Source organism: Glycine soja, chromosome 19 (assembly GCF_004193775.1).
Source record: "Glycine soja cultivar W05 chromosome 19, ASM419377v2, whole genome shotgun sequence".
Lineage (NCBI taxonomy): Eukaryota > Viridiplantae > Streptophyta > Magnoliopsida > Fabales > Fabaceae > Glycine > Glycine soja.
The window spans coordinates 5,201,183-5,222,023 of NC_041020.1; the positions used below are offsets into that span (position 1 = coordinate 5,201,183).

General features: G+C 33.7%; 1 protein-coding gene across 1 annotated transcript; it reads left to right on the top strand.

The window, feature by feature from the left end:
* Nucleotides 1-1,291: 1,291 nt before the first annotated feature.
* Nucleotides 1,292-3,977, top strand: LOC114399216 (biogenesis of lysosome-related organelles complex 1 subunit 2-like). Its single transcript, XM_028361350.1, has 3 exons — nucleotides 1,292-1,449; nucleotides 3,208-3,416; nucleotides 3,569-3,977. The coding sequence occupies exons 2-3, from the start codon at nucleotides 3,306-3,308 to the stop codon at nucleotides 3,848-3,850; spliced, it is 393 nt and encodes a 130-aa protein (XP_028217151.1). The 5' UTR covers nucleotides 1,292-1,449; nucleotides 3,208-3,305; the 3' UTR covers nucleotides 3,851-3,977.
* Nucleotides 3,978-20,841: the final 16,864 nt, after the last annotated feature.

Consider the following 20,841-nt stretch of genomic DNA (forward strand, 5'->3'; position numbering starts at 1 on the left):
TTATGCCATAGATTACAAATTGAATATTTGAATAATAGATTTTTTACGCATCAAGAAGTTTATGTAGAAAAGGTGTTAAAACGATTTTGCATGGATAAATTACTTTTTTACTGATTGTTTATAAGCATAAATATAATTACAATCATATTATTAAACTCTCGAGTTAACTCGTTACCTTTTACAAGTTTATAAGTCCACTTGTTTTCTCTAAGTTGATTCTAGAGTAAACTCACCTCTTACATGTTTATGAGTCCACTTGTTACTCTTGAATAAATTCTTTTTTTAGTAGACTTTGGGTAAATTCTAGGTAGATTCTCGAGTTTATCACAACGAGTTAGCAAGTTAAAAAAATTAGATCAAAATGGAAGTCATTTTTTTATTATTTTCTGTCTATTTAGCATTAAGAATACCTTCATTTATTGTGTTATTCTCAAATACAAAATTCTGTCAAATCCTTGTTTTCTAATAATATCAAACCCTTTATGAGAATGATTTATCACTATTATAATCTCTATAAGTTATTGTCTAGTAGTGATGTATTATTACTACATTTGATTTTTTAAATATTTTGAACTTTATGATTTATTCTTTTGCTTTATTATATTATTGAAATGTTTAATTAGTATGTTATTTATAGATATTTTGTTATTAGTTTTATATTTACGAGTCTACGAGTTGAGTTTATGAAACTCTCACGAGTCTGCGTAAACTCTCGAGTTTAATAAACTTTGTTACAATGTGATGAAAATGAAATTCAAGATTTATATTTATTTCATAGATTTCTAACTCCACATGCATCTTATTTTATAGTTTTTGAATATTTTTGTATTATCGTAAAATGATAATTTTAAAAAATAAATAAAAGATTAAATTTGAATTTTAGTTCCCAATTGATCCCTTTTATTTATTTATAATTTGTCATACATGTTAGAAAATTCATAATTTTTGTTAAATTATCAATTTTGTGCATATTTATTTTCTTTATTTTGGTTAAGTTAAATACTAAATTTAACATATTTATTTAAAATATCATTAAGAAATAATTTAAATGATTAAAATATAAAAGAAAAAGAAACAAATATATATAAAATTGATGATCCGACAAAAAATATGGATTTTCTAAATGTGGGAATTAAAATAATTGAAAAAAAAATAAAGACCAAAATCTTTTAATCTTTAACCATAAATTAAATTATAAAAAAAATTACAATTTAACCTAATTAAAAAACACACATTAAAATCTTAAACCATTACTAAAAATCCACACGTTGAAACGATAATTAAAATGAAAAAAAAATGGCAAGACTCGAACAAAAAGGGAATGAAGGAGAAACCAGCATAACTGAATCGACGAAACCGAGGCAAAACCTACATTGGTTGCTCCAATATCAGTATGCTTCCAATTGCACTGCACTCGTCCAATGAAAATTAAGCTTTCCAATGAATTCGGTGAGTTACACCCCTTTTTCATTGCATTGCACAATATAAATAAAATTTGGCTTTTAGTGACAGCTATTGAAATGATGTTTGCTTTGTACATCCATTTGAGATCATCATCTTAATGCATGAATTTCCCTTAGTTTGATGAATTGGGTTAGAAGGGAAGCTTGTGATTCAGTGATTGAATTGAATAATTGGAATACAACTTTCTTTTCATCTTGAGTTACTGGTTTTCGTTTCTGATTGCGCAGGTTTTAATTTCTGGTTCAAATTAATTGCTTGTTTTTTCTTCGTTAAGCTATCTGTTTCATGAATAAAAAAAAAAAAAGTAAAGTGAGGAACCCCAAATAACAGTAATTTATAATCCACTTGCTAGTGCTAAGCTAATCAGTCGGGCTCAAAGAAAGTTTTGATTTTCTCGAACCAATTTGCTAATGTGTCAATCTGGGTTTTGTTCCATTTGCTCAAGAAACTCTGCCAAGGGAACAGATAAGATGATTTTGATTATTATTAGAGAAAGATATTTTTTTTAGGGTTTGTGCTGTTTATATTATGATATGCATAACAACGTCTGTTAATTACTTAATTGGATTTCAATTAGTGATTGTAATAAGCTATTAGTCACAGCTGGCAGCGCTTCTGATTTGTATATAAAATACGTTCTTATATTCTTGTATCACTTGGTTATTTCATCAATTCAATGATTACAATCAGTAATTGAAATACAATTAAGTAACTAACAGAAGACTGTTATACATATCCTTATAGTTTAGATATTTTGGCTTCATTACTTGGATTTGTTATTGTCATACTCTGAAATCTCTATGCCAAAGGTAGACAAGTGTACCATCCTAGTGAATTTAACTTAGGCTTAATGGCAAAGATAGTCCCCCTATCTATTCCAACTCACTCGATTCCCTGTAATTTAATTCACCAATTGAGTGTCTTGTTTTTTATTTATTTTCAATCTGGTTATTTGAGTCCCCAATTCCGAAATGGGACATTGATTGTTAATGGATAACGTTAATTGTCATGTGTCATAATAGGATTATGACACGTGACAATCAACATTACCCATTAGTCACGTGTCATAATATGATTATGATATGTGGCAGTCAACCAAGATTATGACACGTGACAGTCAATGCTATCCATTAACAATCAATGTCCATTTTTGGGGACTCAAATACCCAGATTGAAAAGAAAGGAGGACTCAATTGGTGAATTAAATTATAGGGGGACCGATCTAGTGAGTTGGGATAAATAGGGGGACTATTTTTGCAATGAAGCCTTTAACTTATAGCATGATCACAATTTTGAAGAGTGAAGTTCATGAGCTATATTAACATCTCATTGATATTGATTATTTTAAGGCTTTATAAAAGATATGGGAGGGTGGCAGTTGTTATCGATTTTGTGGTCTGATTTAATTGTTGATGGTACTTGCATTCACCTTCCTTTGTTGATGTCATCTTTTAGCTATGTTTGATTTGCTTCCGAACTCTGAAGTGTCTTAATAATCACTTAATCATTTCATGAACAGAGAAATTATTTCTTGATTGTTAATTGTGTCTTTTTGAATGATGCTTAAAATTTAAGATGAGAAAAATGAGGGGACACTGGATAATTTTTGGAAGCAGAATGGTGGCCATCGGTACAATCCCCGCAATATGGAGACTTCTCATATCCAATTTATGAGAAGACTGAGTTAGTGTTTAATTTCTCAGCTTGCAATTACATTGGGTTGTTGTTTTTAAATGACTGCAGTTTGGACCTGAAAAACAACACCTGGTTTGATTGTCACCTTGGGTCGCACAGTTATTACTACCCTTCTCTTGTGAATTGGTGAAATATATGCTCCAACTATGGATAATATGAAGAAAGATGAAACCCAAGATCGGAAGCAAGATGAACTTGCTGAATCGCTTGATGGTCTATTCAGTAGCGTTTCCACCATGATCAAATCAGAGCTTCAGGTCAAACACCAAATTCTTTCTTCCTTCCCTCTTTGAAATCCTAATTCTCATCTGTTCAATGAACACTCGGTGATTTGAAATGGGGCATTGTTGGAAAGTCCATTGTGATTATTTATTTATTTTTGTTATAATATGACGAGTTTTTGTGTTAGGGGACAAATAATCACCTAGAGCTGTTGGAGAAGATGAATGTAAGAGTGGCAGAAGAGTACAAAGGGTTCGGTGACTTGGCTTCAGGGTTGAGGGTTTTTGTGGAGCAGTTGAAATGCAAGAGTGGTAGCTTTAACGAGTATGTTGAGCAGATTGATAACATTGAGAAGCAAGTAACTGAGTTTGAAGCTGTGGTCTCTATGCTTGATAAGTACGTTGTATTGTTGGAATCAAGAGTGCAATCTGTGTACCAAAACAAAATCCATCTTCCCATTCCACAATGATGTAAAAATTTTACTTTTCATGATCAACATTTACCTTGTTTTCTAGTTTCAATTGAAAGAATTGATAGATTTATCATTTACCTTGCTTCCTAGTTCCAATTGAAAGAATTGATAGATTTACCATTTACCTTGTTTCCTAGTCTCAATTGAAAGAATTGCTAGATTTACAATCTTGATATATATATATACACACACACACACTAAAGCATTTAAAAAAAGATGGAAACGGGAACATACACATTGAATCACCTGTCTTGAACTTCCCTGACTTTTTATAATGGCTAATCTCACACAACAAAATTTTCATCATGACAGAAGTTGATATCTCAGAAAGTTCTAGGATTGAAAGACAATTTACTGATAACTATGTCTGATTAGCAACACCAAAGCAACTCTTTCTAAGCGAATGATAGTTGAAATCCATGACCACTCAACAACATTGCTCTTAGTGGTTGTTCTCTTTAAGGCCTGAATTTCAGTTATTTTGTTTTATTTTTGCCACAACAGAGACCTTAAATGAGAAAGACAGGGGAGGTATTAAATTTAGTTGCAATTTACTAAAAACACGGAGGGGTGAGTGTAATTTATTCTAAATAGTTTTATTTAATTATAAAATTAAATTTTGAATTTATAATGAACCAATAACTTTTTATGTAAGATTATTTTTAATTATTGATTTTTTTTAAAAAAACTATCAAAATTCAGTTTAAAAATAAAGATATAAGAGAGTATATTAAAAAGGGTAGACACCCAAAATCATTTCAGGCAGACATAAAGATAAAAGAACGATGGTTGGAATTTTGAAATTGTGAAAAGAAAATCCTTCTTAGGTGTTGTAGGACTCACGTGTGAAATGCACATCAAGAAGCTTTGTTTAAACAGATTGGTCAATGGGATCATATGGTCCTGATTCCTGAAGGGTGCGTGGGCTGCTGAGGAAATTAAGTCCTGATGAAGGAATGATTCCATTTTTAATAATGTTACTTGGTCGTTAGATGAAGTGCTGAATTGCTCATCAAGAATGTTACAAGCTATCATGGTGGCGAGGCCATGTGAAGCTAATACTCAAAATATATAAGAACTCTTCAGAGTTGTGTGCAATTTTTAATTTATGGGTTATACTTAGCTTGGAGAATGGATTATCAAAATCATGGTTTTAAATTTGCGGTTACAGTCGTGGCTGCAGTTGCCTAGTAATGAGTCAGAAAACCTTTATATTGTGGTTAATTGCGGGAAAATACGGCTGATGTGGCTGCAATTGTGATTGTTGTGAGTCAAAATACCTTAACCAATGGTCACAATTGCGGTTGCGGAAAGCTATTTAAATCCATGATCTAAATATCAAAATATACTCAGATACCCTTACAACAATTAATCTCTTGTTCATCGAGAGAGGTTAGCTCAGTTAGTTGAGCAAGATAATAAGTTGTTGTGGATCCCTTGCTAACTATCTTTGATTGTTACGGATAAATAAAAAAATCTCTTGTTTAAAGGTTTCTGTTGTGGTGATCCATGTGCAAGTTTGGTCAAAGCTATTTGTGATATCCATCGGAATAAAGGCCACATTTACTGGGTTCATGTGCTGATGGAATCCAATCAGGTGGTAGATCTTAGGGCAAATCAGGGTTAAACTTTAAGGTCTCCACACCATGGTGCATCTATACACAGTACCTTTTTCCACACAAGTCTTGTCCCTCGGCTTAAGTTTAGTTGAACTGAAGATTTGTTGACTTCAATAAAACTATAGTGTGTTCACTTTAATTACACTGAAGTAAACTCTAAAATTGTAGCAATGAGATAAACTAACAACGGAACTATGCACATACAGATAAGTATCTCAATAAAGTAACACAATTGACGATTCCATAATTATGCACAATTAACAATAGAACTATGCATATGCAGATAAGTAGCTCAATTAACTATCAAGAGAACTATGCACATACGACGGATTACAACAACTCACGCACACGCTTCAACTAATGGACTTGCATGCATGCATGATGATAGCTTCTTTTAATTGTTGCCTATAAATATCTTCGCTGTAGAATTCACTTGACACATTCCCCTTACAGTTTCCATACAAGTTTGAGCTGATCAACAATATATTTAATTGTAGGCTCTGTCTGTTTTGTGTGGTGACTGTTTTATGCATCCCTTTATGCATTGGTAGTTTCCATACGAAGAAGTGTGCAGAGACAGACAAGCAAGCTCTTCTCAAGTTACGAGATGGCTTCGTGCAATGGTGAAGACTGTTGCAAATGGAAGGGGATTTCATGCAATAATTTAACTGCTCGTGTGACTAGATTGGTTATCCAATTTTCATATTCTATTCCAGTGCCAGGACCTACAAGTTACGAAAATTTTGTTGCATTGGGAGGTAAGATAGATTCTTCAATATGTGAACTGCAGCATCTCACTTTCTTAGATCTCAGTTATAATAACTTACAAGGAGAGATTCCAAAATGCATTGGTTAACTTGGTCAATTGACAGAGTTGAAACTTGCATTGAATGAACTTGTTGGTCTCGTTCCTCATACTCTAGCAAACCTTTCCAATTTGCAAACTCTTGACCTCCTGGATAATTATAATTTGTTTGCAAATGACCTTGAATGGCTTTCTCACCTTTCTAATTTGAGATACCTTGATCTCTCAAATGTCAGTCTTAGTAGAGTTGTTGATTGGCCATCATCAATAAGTAAAATCCCTTCTCTTATGGAGCTTTATTTAGATCACTGTATGCTACCTCAAGTCAATCCTAAATCTATTACCCACCTGAGTTCTTCCACTTCTCTCCAAATCCTCAGTCTTCAGGAAAATGAATTAAACTCTTCAATTCTGTCATGGGTACTTAATGTTAGCAAAGTCCTCAAATCTCTAGATCTCGCAAGTAATAACCTTCCCATACAATCCTCGCAGATTCTGTGTCAACTAAAGGATTTAGAGTTGTTGGGTCTCGACCAGAACTCTTTTAGTGGGCCATTTCTTGATTTTTCTAGGCTTTCTTCCTTGAAGAGTTTGACACTTCAGAACAACAGTATTTCTGGGCCATTATCATTTGGTCACTTGCCCCATCTTGAGTTTTTGGACCTTAGTTTCAACCATTTGAATGGATCATTGCTTATATTTGAGGTCACTCAATTTTCCTCATTAAAGTATTTGGATCTGTCCCATAATCAATTGAGTATTGTCATGCTCTGAAAATTCTCTGCAGAAGGTGTCGCAAAAGACAAGTGTCCTATCCTAGTGAATTTAACCTATATCATTATCACATCTCATATTTATATTGATTATTTTAAGGCTGTATAAAAGATATTCAGAGAGTGGTGGTAGTTTAGGATTATGTGATCTGATTTAATTGGAAATGGTACTTCAATTCTCCTTCCTTTCTTGTTTGTTATATCTTAATTATATACTTGATTGGCTTCCTTAGCATCTTAAAATTCACTAAACAAAATGATTTCATGAGCATAGAAAGATGAGTGTAAGGGTGGCAAGAGAGTGTAAAGGGTTTGGTGACTTGGCTTTAGGGTTAAGGGTTTTTGTGGAGCAGTTGAAATGCAAGAGTGATAGTTTTAATGATGTATCAAAATTCAGAGCTTGCACACGTCAGGGTGGACGTGGGTAAGATAAGCTTCTAGATTTCACACATCAGACTAAAAGTGACTTTTGTTAGGAGGAAAGAGGAGAGACTTACAAAACAAAGGACTTCGACATTCAAATAAGTATATGAGTTAGAAGAATAAGAGAGAGTATGTATAAATGAGTATGCAAGCAGGTGTGCATGTGTGTTGGAGATGTGTGAAGGGTTCGAGGAAACCTGATACTTATAAGAGTGAAATGGAACTGCGGGTCTTTGTTTGTAGGGATTGTACCTTATAGATAATGTATGATTTTGTAGATAATTGAGTATCTGCCAAGAAATAAAATATGACAGTATATTCAAATAATAAGAGGTTAGAGATACCCTGTCGGTTAAGAAACCCGACTGTTAAAGACTGACCTCTGTGCTCCTATGCTAGGACTGACATGAAGGGTTGACATGTGTCTCAAAATGTCACGTAAGATGTCACATATATTTTGTGGACCCTCAACAGTACAAATGAGTATATTGCTCTGATTGATAACATAAAGAAGCAAGTGACTAAGTTTAAAGTTGTGGTCTCTATCCTTGATAAGTATGCCGCTTTGTTGGAATCGAGAGTGCAATCTATCTATCAAACCAAAATACATCTTCGTAATCAACAATAATGTAAAAAATTAACTTTTCATGACTAACATTTACCTTGTTTCCTAGTCTCAAGTGAATGAATTACTAGATTTACAATCTTATATATATATATACACTAAAGGATATAAAAAAGATGGAAACGGGAACATAGACATTGAATTAATCATAACCTTCCATGACTTCTTATAATGGCTAGTTGATATCCCCTAAAGTTCTGAAGATTTAAAGACAATTAATTTTTGGAATGTTCTTCAAACAATGTTTAATTTACTGATCACTATTTATGCATGATTAGCAACACCAAAGCAACTCTTTCTAAGGGAATGGTAGTTGAAATTCATGACCACTCAACAACATTTTTCTTGTTGTGGTTGTTCTCATTAAGGCTAGAATTTCTGTTAGTTTATTTTATTTTTGCCATAGCAGAGACCTTAAATGTGAAAGCAAAAGGGGACAAGACAGGGATAAATAAAACCCATTTCTTCAAGCACATCTCTGTTAAGACAATTGATAATAGTGCCTTTTTATTTATTTATTTTAGTACTACTTTTGCTCACAACTTACAACAAACCTTTCCCAGCTTAAGGAATTTTAACGTGACTATGTAAGCATATTGATCAATCAATAGTGAGAATTCAACACTTGTATAATTATAAGATTTTCAGTTTAACTAAAGAATGACTTATTTGTAAAAAAAATTCAAGTTATGACTTATGATTGAGGAAAATATTAATAATATAACAAAATATAATTAACCTAATGAAGACATACATAGAATGATCACCACAGAAAAGCAAGCTTGGTTCCACAAATTCATTGGTTATGACTTTGCCATTAAATATAAGCTAGGGAAAGACAATCTTGCTGCTGATGCCTTGTCAAGAGTGATGCTTATGGCTTGGTCAGAACCTCATTGTCAATTTATTCAAGAGCTCAAGGATGAATTGCAACAAAATGAGCCATTAATAGCAATAATGGCAGGCTGCACTAGCAATACAAACGAGGATCCAGATCATACAGTGAGGGAAAGACTATTGTATTAGAAAAATAGATTGGTGATTCCAGCAGCAAGCCAACTGGTTCAGAAAATTCTGAAGAAATTTCATAGTTCGGCTATTGGGGGACATACAGGGATCTCTAGAACAAAAGCAAGAATTGTTGCTCAATTTTATTGGCCTAATATGCAAGCTAAGATCAGAAAAATCGTGCAAGAGTGTTCCATTTGCCAACAAGCCAAATCAGTGACTGCTTTACTTGAAGGTTTACTGCAACCATTGTCTATTCCTTCTCAAGTTTGGGAGGATATCGCAATGGATTTCGTAACTGGTTTGCTTTTATCTTTTAGATATACTGTCATCATGGTGGTCGTGGATAGATTATCCAAATATGGCCATTTTATTCCTCTAAAAACATATTACACTGCCAAGCAAGTTGCTAAGGCTTTCTTTGCTAATGTGGCCAAACTTCATGGGGTACCAAAATCAATAGTGTCGGATAGAGACAAGGTGTTCACTAGCCAATTTCGGCAACAACCTTTTAAGCTACAAGGGACTACATTGGCCATGTCCTCAGCTGACCACCCTCAAACGGATGGCCAATCCGAAGCCCTTAACAAGTGTCTAGAGATGTATCTGAGATGTTTCACCTTCCAAGAATCCAACAGTTGGTTTAAAGCTCTGCCTTGGGCAGAATTCTGGTACAACACAACCTTCCATAATTCATTGGGTATGACTCCTTTTAAGGCACTCTATGGTAGAGAACCACCTACATTGAAGCGATATAATCCCAATAGCAGTGATTCTACTGATGTTTAAGAGGAATTGCAGCACAAAGATCAGCTCCCTACTCAGTTGAAAATCAATTTGGCGAAGGCTCAATAGAGCATGAAGGATCAGGCAGATAAAAGAAGATTTAATGTGGGAGATTTAGTCCTTGTGAAGCTGCAACCATACAAGCAGAATTCGGTGGCACTAAGGAAAAACCAAAAGCTGGGAATGAAGTATTTTGGGCCATTTCCAATTTTGGCTAAAGTAGGAGCCATAGCATATAAACTCAAACTACCTAAGAATGCTAGAATACATGTTGTGTTCCACATTTCTCAGCTGAAACTGTTTAAGGGGGATATGAGTGATCCTTATTTACCATTACCAATGAGTATGCACCCATCATTCACCCTATAGCAGCACTGGATAAAAGAGTTATTTTAAGAGGAAGCTCTCATGTACCACATCTACTCATTAAGTGGGACTCAACAGAACCAACATGGAAATACATGACTAAGTTTCAATAGACTTACCCAAATTTCAACCTTCAAGACAAGGTTGTACTTAAAGGGGAAGGTAATGCAAGGAATGGAAATGATGACAAGGACAATAAGACAAAAGGAAGCAACAACTCACACGAGGACACCGGGCAAAATAGCCAGCTGGTCAAAGATTTAATGGACAATGCAGAAATTCAGGGCTTAAGGAAATGAAGTAGGCCCAAATAACCAACTCACGGTTAAAGGATTATGTGTGAAAAGAATCCATAAAGAGAGAGGGAGGTAGAACGTGAAGGGTGTGACACTCTCTACCCCATACATATATGTGCTAATAATAAAATGAATAGTAAATTATAATTAATTGAAAGTTCTTAAAACACGTTTAAATAAAAGTCTTTCAAAAGGGTACAAGGTTCACATTCACTTTTCTAACATCATAATAAAATTTGTCCAAATAAATAATAAATCATCTCAGCTCAAAACAAGGTCGTCCAAGACTTCATACAATTAATATAAAAATCTATACCCCAATGTCACATTCTATCAGAGCATTGTGTCCCAACGTCCTTCAACACAATATTCCTTAAAGCAATTCACCTAGTCATCTGTTCCCCAAAACACAATGTTCAAGATCATCACAAGATCCAAACACAAACAACGCACAGGGAGTGAGTTATCACATTCCTAACTAATAGAGAATTAAGACAACTAGATATACATATCATATAAATGAGATAGAACTTACTTCAACATAACTCGCGTAATTCCACCACTTTGTCATTTAAAATTCACTTTTCAATCATCAATCACATTACACATGAATCACATAATCCGATCATGACATAATAACACATCAATTTCATAATAAACAATTAGCAAGCGTTATGCAACAGTTATGCTAAGACTCAAGCCTATATGCAATATGGTATCATGTCAGTGAAAAACCACTTGAGACGCTTAGGAGTACATAACAAGACACACCACACAATGGGTATGTCAGGTCACTCTCACTAAGTAAAATCATAGGGAGACCAGTCAAGGTCACGCGGTTTTGCGAGAATGTTTCAACCATGTGGGATCGGCACAGGCTTAAAGGAGCACTCAAACCGGGTGTATTTACCCCCAAGGCCTACACTCTGAAGAGTCCGTCAGGGCCTCTCCCTCCTGATTCAGGTCCAACCCCTAAAATAATTTTTGCATGCACACACTGCTCATGAATTATACAATACCCACGACCTCACACTCGTGTTTTAAACACGTTTAACACAATTGCGCTATAATTTAACATTGGTTCCTAAATAGGAAACCTACACTTTATCTTTAACACTGCGCATCAACACTTTTCTCAAGATAACACTGGTCGAGTTATTGTATAATTCACAGCTCACAACACAAGTATTGTCACATCAAGTGTTAACCACACACTTATTCACAACTAAAACTTGTTCACAATTTCACATCTCATAATGTCACAATCCACCATCACATGTTTACATGTATCTCACAAATTAACACATGTTCAAGTTTGCACTTATATGAACCTCGATAACAATATTATAATCTCAAAGCAACATGTTATTCCACAATTCATCATATATTCAATTTATAGACATTGGTCATGAACTATACAATACACATGACCTCACACTCGTGTTTCAAACACGTTTAACACATTGCATTACAATTTAACACTGGTTCCTAAATAGGAAACTCACACTTTCTCTTTAACACTACACATCAATACTTTTTTCAAGATAACACTGGTCGGGTTATTGTATAATTCATAGCTCACATCATAAGTAACGTCACATCAAGTGTTTACCACACACTTATTCATAACTGAATCTCATGTTCACAATTTCACATCTCATAATGTCACAATTCATCATCACATGTTTACATGTATCTCACAAATTAACACATGTTTACGTGTATCTCACAAATTAACACATGTTCAACTTTGCACTTATACTCAATCTCAATAACAATATTATAATTTCAAAGCAACATGTTATCCCACAATTCATCACATATTTAATTTATCACTTATACACAATTTCAATCACAATTTTACGATCTCAATATAATTATTTATCATGCTAAATATTTTCTAAAACACAAACAAATCATACAAAAATGTTTCTCACAATACTAGGAGTAAAATCCCTCAAACAATTCACATAATCATACAGAAAGAATTATAATACAATAAACATCCTAAAATAAACCCAACTTAATCCTCTAAGGATCCCTACACATGTTCATTCTAACCCCAATTGCGATAAACTCATCCTTATCTCTAAGCGGGTTCACATGTGCACTGTGACAGTAATAGCGGCATCTCTAATAGATTCCTCAAGTTTTTTCTTCGATTGCTCTAATAGGGTCCCCAAACGTCAGAGAGAAGGAAAATGGATTGAAGCCTCAATTTTGTACTGTCTTCATGCAATCTTTTTCCCTCTCTCCATGGATATTATTTTGCAAATCCCAACGATGAAGGTGTGCGGAATTGAATCGCAAACCACATATCAAAATTTCATGACAATGCAACGGTTAACGAGTCAGGGATCATAGTTTTACTGAGATGGTTTTGGGTTTTTGCGGGGAAAAAAAGCTACGATGCAAAGGGTATTTCTCTCAGCTCCGACATGTTTTATAATTCCCAACGGTGAGATTGTTTGGAAATGAGTTCTGAATCTGGTGCTCAAATTTCACAGCGATCCAACGATGAATGAGTCCGAGATTGTCGTTTTTCTGAGATAGGTTTGGTGGTATTCGGGAAAAAGAGAGGGTTTTGGGAGGAGAAGAGGAGAAAACGAAATTGAAGGGAAGAGGAAGCATCGTAAGTGTGAAAACTGACCTAACACGTCTTTATTTATAGTTAGGGTAGTTACAACTTATTGTTTACTCTATTTATTTATTTTTATTATTTTATAAAAACAAATTTTATTTTATTCACTATCAAAAGAATAAATAAAATACTTTTTCTTTTATTTTCTCTCAAATCTTTATTTTAATTAATAAAGTTATTTCTCCTTATTTATTTGATTATAAAAAAAACTCATCATTTTTCTAGAACTCTATTTATTTACAAATAACAATCCTTTTTAAATTAGTTTACGAAAAATGAGATGCTACAAAGAGAGAATTTTGTGGATAGACTTTATTCTTTTCTATCTCATTCCAATTTTGATTGTATCTTCTCCTTCTATTCTTTTTGTCTATATATCATTGGCTAATATATTGTACTATTCTTTCATGTACTTGTTTTGGAAGTTGATCATTATCCCTTAAATCAATAAAACAGTATAATTTCCTTTTTTTCTATCGTGATCCTACTTTATTCCTTACATAATTATGGGCCAATTTACGTGAGAACAAGAGGACCATTGATGATAAAGAAACGATATGATTTCCATTGTATATCATGACACAATCATCAATATAATAAACTAAAACTGCAATAGTATTGAAAACTGAAAAAGAATATTTAGCATGGATTCACATTGGAATGCCTTTTCTGTCTTTTTTTTATTATTTTTAAATAAGAAAAATGAGTACATGCATAACATAACGTACTCTATTCCAAGAAAAAGATCATGTGAAGCATATACTTATATCACTAAAAAAGGAGATCGTGATGTCAATCCCACTTCACTTAATTTGCTGCTCATAAATCTTGTTCCTTGTTCAGTTGTTCCGGTACATTTAACTTGTAGCTAGTGAGAACCAAAGATTTAAATACTGACCACGGTTGTGTTAAAGTTTGATCGTGTTTGTTGATATCATGGCAAATCACAAACAAATGTGATCGACACGATCTCAATTGTGATTGCAAACAGTTGAAAAAACTTTGATTTTACGGCCTAAATCACGGTCACATACCATTTTTTAAAACCTTGATGAGAGCAATTGATGCAGGGGATGATATTCACCAAACGATACCTATTACCTACCCAATTATATGATAATAAAACTGTAAGTTTCTTTCAGTTCACATGGAAGTTGTGACACCCTCTACCCCTCACATATATATTAATAAAGGAATAAAAATTCAAATATTAATTAAAAGTATTTTTAAAACATTTTTAAATACAAGCTTTTCAAATGGGTAAAAGGCTCACATTCACTTTCTTCTATATCATATTCAAACTTGTCCAAATAAATAATAAAGTCATCTCGACTCAAAGAAAGTCATATAAGTCTCATACAATTAATATAGAACCTATATCCTAATGTCACATCCTATCAGAGCGTGGTATTCCCGTGTCCTCTAGCATGAGGTTCTTCATAGTCATCCACCTATTCATCTACTCCCCCGAACACAAAGTTCAAGATCATCACAGGATCCAAACACAAATAGCAAACCGGGAGTGAGTTATCACATTGCTAACTACTAGAGAGAAACAACACAACATATAGTAGTCAAATACAATTTACTTAGCATATCCCACATTATTTCATCACTTTGTCATTCATCAATCACACTTTTCATCCATCAATCACACCTTTCAATCATCAATCATTATACACAGGAATCACACACTCCGATCAAGACATAATAACACATCAATTTCATAATAAATAATTAGCAAGCGTATGCGTCAGTTATGCTAAGACTCAAGCCTATATGCAATGTGGTACCATGTCAGTGAAAAACCACCCTAGGGCGCTTAGGAGTACATAACAAGACACACCACACAATAGGTTTGCCATGTCACTCTCACTAAGTAAGATCATAGGGAGACCAGTCAGGGTCACGATGTTTTGCGAGAATGCTCCAACCATATGGGATCAACATAGGCTTAAAGGAGCACTCAAACCCGGTGACCCCCAAGGCCTACACTCCGAAGAGTCTGTCAGGGCCTCTCCCTCCTGATTCAGGTCCAACCCCTAAAATTATTTTAGCACACAGACTCTATCTATGAACTGTACAAAACACACGACTCCTCAATTGTTCTCAAAATAATTTTAACTCGTCGCCCTTAAAGGGACTTAACATTAACTCGTCGCCCAAAAAGGGACTTAGCATTAACTCGTCGCCCTTGAAGGGACTTATGATCCTGTGATTGTACAATTCATAGTTCACAACTCGATGCACATATATATCTCAATCATATACATACTCAATTTATCACATACACTTAATCCCAATCACAATGGTATAATCTCAATTTAACATGTTATCACACCTCATGAATCATGTACACTTTACCTATGAACTATGCAATACACACCTCTACTCAATTGTTTTCAAAATCATTTTAACTCGTCGGGTTCCCACAATGGATCCCATCACAATACTCGTCGCCCTTAAAGGGTCTTACAATTGTGTGATTGCACAGTTCATAGTTCACAACTCAATACACACATCTCATCTCAATACACATGTATTTCATCATCCGTCACATGTTCAATTTATCACATACTCACAGTTTGAATCATCATTTCATAACCTCAACATAACAATTTATACAAAAGATTTCATCACAACATGGGGTGTAAAATCCCTGAAATAGTTTCTCACTATTATATCAAAATCAATTAATCAAATTCATGGGTTAAACACAAAGACATCAAGAGCACTCAAGTTTATCAATCAATTCTCATCAGGACATCAATTCGTACATAGAACACAATAATATTATATTTATAATCATAAAGAGAAAATTATAATTCAATAAACATCCCAAAATAAACCTGGATTTAGTTCTCTAAGGATCCCTATACATGTTCATTCTAATCCCCAATTGCGATAAACTCATCCCTTACCTCTAAGCGGATTCACGTGTCTTCCCATAGCGATAGCGTCATCTCTAGCGGTTCCCTAAAATTTCTCCAGTTGTTCCTCCGACTGCTTCGGTAGAGTACCAAACGTCAGAGAAATGGAGAAGGGATTAAAGCCTCCATTTGGACTATCTTCATGCGATTCATTTTTCTCCCTCCAAGAACATTATCTCGCAAATCCCAACGGTCAAAGCGTGCGCAATTGCATTTCGAACAACATATCCAAAATTCACAACAATCCAACGGTTGACGAAACCGGGATCGTAGTTTTACCAAGACAGCTCTGGGTTTCTGCGAGAAAGGAAAGGCTACAATGCGAGGGGTATTTCTCTTAGCTCAGACATGTCGGTGAACGAGTCCGAGATAGTCGTTTTTCTGAGATAGGTTTGGTGGGCTGCGGGAAAAAGAAAGGGTTTTGAGAGGAGAAGGAAAAAAAACGAAAATGAGGGAAAGAAGAGGCACCGTCAGTGTGAAAACTGACCTAACGCTATTTATAACTAGGTTTACTCTATTTATTTATTTATTATTTTATACAAGCAAACTTTATTTTATTCTCTATCAAACAAATAAATAAAATACCTTTTTATTTTCTCTCAAATCATTATTTTAATTAATAATTATATCTCCTTATTTATTTATTTACAAAATCTCATCATTTTTTTTAAACTCTATTTATTTATAAATAACAATCCTTTTTAATCTAGTTTACGAAAATTGGGATGTTACAGAAGTTAACTGGAAATCTACCACAATTTAAATATTGAGCAGTGGAAGAAACAATAATGATATGAGAAAACATTTTTCATAGACTTCATCTTTAGCTTCTTTTAATTATTCTCTATATAAGGCCGTAACTACATATCACTTAACAATTAATTCAGTTGGCATTACATTCTTCAAATTTCATATCCAAAATCCTTTCCATACAAGTTTGAGCTGATCGATCGCCATGTTTAATTGTAGGTTCTGCCTCTTTTTTGTGGTGACTATTTCATGCATATATTTATGCATTGGGTATTCCCATTCAAAGAAGTGTGCGGAGACAGACAAGCAAGCTCTTCTCAAGTTAAGAGATGGTTTCATTCATGGAAGGCAGATTCTATCTTCTTGGAAAGGTGAAGATTGTTGCAAAAAAGAATCTCATGCAACAATTTAACTGGTCATGTAACCACATTGGTGTCGTTAAATACTCCTGCATCATTGGGAGGTAAGATACATTCTTCAATATGTGAACTTCAGCATCTCACTTTCTTAGATCTCAGTGATAATGATTTACAAGGAGAGATCCCAAAATGCATTGGCTCACTTGGTAAATTGATAGAGTTGAAACTTGCATTGAATGAACTTGTTGGTTCCATTCCTCATACTCTAGCAAACCTTTCCAATTTGAAAAAACTAGACCTTCAGGATAATTATTTGGATGCAAATGACCATGAATGGCTTTCTCACCTTTCTAATTTGAGATACCTTGGTCTCTCAAATATCAATCTTAGTAGAGTTGTTGATTGGCCATCATCAATAAGTAAAATCCCTTCTCTTTTGGAGCTTTATTTAGATCACTGTGCGCTACCTCAAGTCAATCCTAAATCTTTTTCCCACTTGAATTTTTCCACCTCTCTACATATCCTTAGTCTTTCGGAAAATGAATTAAACTCTTCAATTCTGTCATGGGTGCTTAATGTTAGCAAAGTCCTCACATCTCTTGATCTCTCATTAAATTCTTTGCATACTGTTTCAAATGTCTTTGCAAACATGATTTCTCTTCAATTTCTAAATCTCAAAGATAATGAACTTGATGGTAGAATAATAAAAAAATTTCGCACTTTGTGTCAATTGAAGCAATTGATCCTTTGTAACAATAAATTGTCTGGCCAACTCCATGACTACTTACCAGAAATTTGTTCTGCACAACAAAATTTAGAGTCGTTGAATCTCAGCTTCAACCCATTCAATAGTGGCCCACTTCATGATTTTTCAAGGTTTTGATCCTTGAAGACACTATCACTTCAAAATACTAATATTGTTGGGCCATTATTATTTGATCTCTTGCCCCATCTTGAAGCTTGGATCTTTGTTTAAACCATTTGAATGGATGATTGCCTGTGTTCGATGTCACTAAATTTGTCTCATTGTTTTATTTGGATCTTTCCCACAATCAATTGATCAGGACACTTTCATATACTATTGGGCAACTTTCTAATCTCAAGTATTTGTTTCTCTCTTCATGTCACGACCCACCCTTGGATCATGATCAGCGCACAGACTATAATTTCCTTAGTCTGTCTAGCCTACCCTATATTAAATAATTTGTAAAAGAACACATAATATATCTAGACAAATATATATATATATATATATATATATATATATAATATCCCATTGCATCCATTTAATATCAAGGTCTCAAGTCACAACACAGACCCTTAACATATTATCCAGGATATCTACTAATAACATTGTTGATTATAAATATTAATCATCAAAGTATCTCTAAACATCTTAAGTACATCATTAATATACCTATAAGAGAGAATCATTTAAATTTCAAAATAAATAAATTCTCTCTAAATTTATTATTATCTTTATCCCTATAGCTGCATTATACTAGAGTCACAAACAAAATATTCATCAGATACAATGGAGGCCTACCAAAAGATAATCAAATTCCTGGGTAAGTCAACAAATCCCAAGAAGTCAGTTACTCCACTATTTGTGTATCTGAGAAAATAAAATAAAACAATGGGATAAGTCACAAAGACTTAGTGAGAGCATAAAATACAAAGCGAACAGGAAGGAGAGCACAACATAGCACGAGTCTTTACATCCAACGAAATTTAAAATGACATTAAATAAATAAATAAAAAAATACACTTGCTTTTAGAAATCAATATATTCAAAGAAATATAATTTTAGAACTACTGATAAACTGGTATTCAAGAATAATAATTTTATAATCAAACTTTCATTCCACTATGTGTCCATATACCAGATTATTTCTTCGTTGTGGTGAACGGTAATTATAAAACTATGGCATTTAGCTCGTAAACTGCATTATCTCTTCCTTGCAACGAACGGAAAATATAAATATACTATGAGTAATTGTCTCATAGACTACATTATCTCCTCGTTGTAGCAAACGACAAATATAAATATACTATGAGAAATTGATTCATAATGCTACATTATCTCTTCGTTGTAACAAACGACAAATATAAATATACTATGAGAAATTGACTCATAGGCTATATTATCTCTTCGTTGTAGCAAACGACAATTAATCAAGAACTCACAATAAATAAAATAAACAAAGAATCCAACATTCATCCTTATGTATCATATCAAAATCTCAAAATAAATTTCAAGATCACAAAAGAATATATATATTTTGGAGTTTATTTGTTTCTCCTAAAAGAACTTAAAAAAATGTCGCTAAGTAGATTAGCTATTCACAATAAATAACACAATCAATGTCTTCCAATGTTGTTAGGAGGATCAACCACAGTATCTAAGCATTTAAGATAAGAGAACAAGAGATTAGAGAAAATCTCCAATTTTAAAAAACCTAAGATTTTGAGGAAACCACGATAATCTCTAATACTTAGTTTCTAACCCTCTTCACACAACTCATAACTAATCAGTGCTATAAAATACTCATCTAATACAATGAGTTATAAATTTTTACCTTAAAGAAATCAAATAAAAAAATTTAAGGAAATTAGTGGTGTTTTCTTTTTTTTCAATCACCTTCTTGTGCTTGGGAATGATACAAGGATGCAATAAGCTTGATAAATTTTGGAACAATGAAAAAAGATGAATGAAAGATTGAGAGATGAAAAATTGAAAAGAAAAGATAAGGTTTGAGTGATGGGGGGTGGGTTATTGAAAAAGAAGAAGAAATTTGAAAAATGGGGGAGGAGTCTCGGGGGTAATTATAAACTGATGGAGGGGGTGGGTTTTTTTTTTTTTTTCCTCTTAAGTGAAACGGTGCGTTTCACTTCAAATAAGTTGAATGGGATCATTAGTGAAGCGCACCTATTAAGCCTCTCTGAATTGGATGTATTGGATGTGAGTCGAAATTGACTTTCATTTAACTTGAATCCAAATTAGGTGTCACCTTTCCATCTGCAGGCATTGTATGCATCATGATGTATTTTGGGGCCGCAATTTCCAACCCGGCTTAAATATCAAAGGAAACTTGAGGTGTTTCAAATCTTTAATACTAGTATTGTTGTTTTGATTCCTGAATGGTTTTGGGACATATCTACTAGTTTGTCATACTTAAATGTTTCACAATAAACTTAGTGGAGTCTTACCAAAATCATTACAAAGTATAAAAGGAGAGGACCCAAGCATATGGGATTTTAGTTTCAACAATTTGTTTGGTCCACTGCCTCCTTTTCCTCAAAAACTATATGGTCTATTTCTCTCAAATAATATGCTCTCAGGGTTTGTACCTTCCTTTTGAACAATGGCCCCAAAGCGTTTAACTTATCTTCACCTGTCTAGTAACTTACTAGCAGGATCACTTCAAAATTTTTGGTAGAAATTTCAAAGTTTGAAAGTTCTGAATTTGGCAAACAGCAATTTATCTGGGAGAATACCCAAGTCATTTGGAACTTTACAACAAATTCTTTAACATTGGTGATCCTGTGATATATCAAGTAGCTTGGTATAAGAAAGACATGATATATGTGATAACCAGGTGTTGAG

What these genes read in the sequence shown, in the direction of transcription:
- LOC114399216 (XM_028361350.1), top strand. Translation starts at nt 3,306, where the DNA reads ATGGATAATATGAAGAAAGATGAAACCCAAGATCGGAAGCAAGATGAA. An exon ending in TGATCAAATCAGAGCTTCAG is followed by an intron (nt 3,417 to 3,568) that starts GTCAAACACCAA and finishes TTTTTGTGTTAG; the next exon opens with GGGACAAATAATCACCTAGA.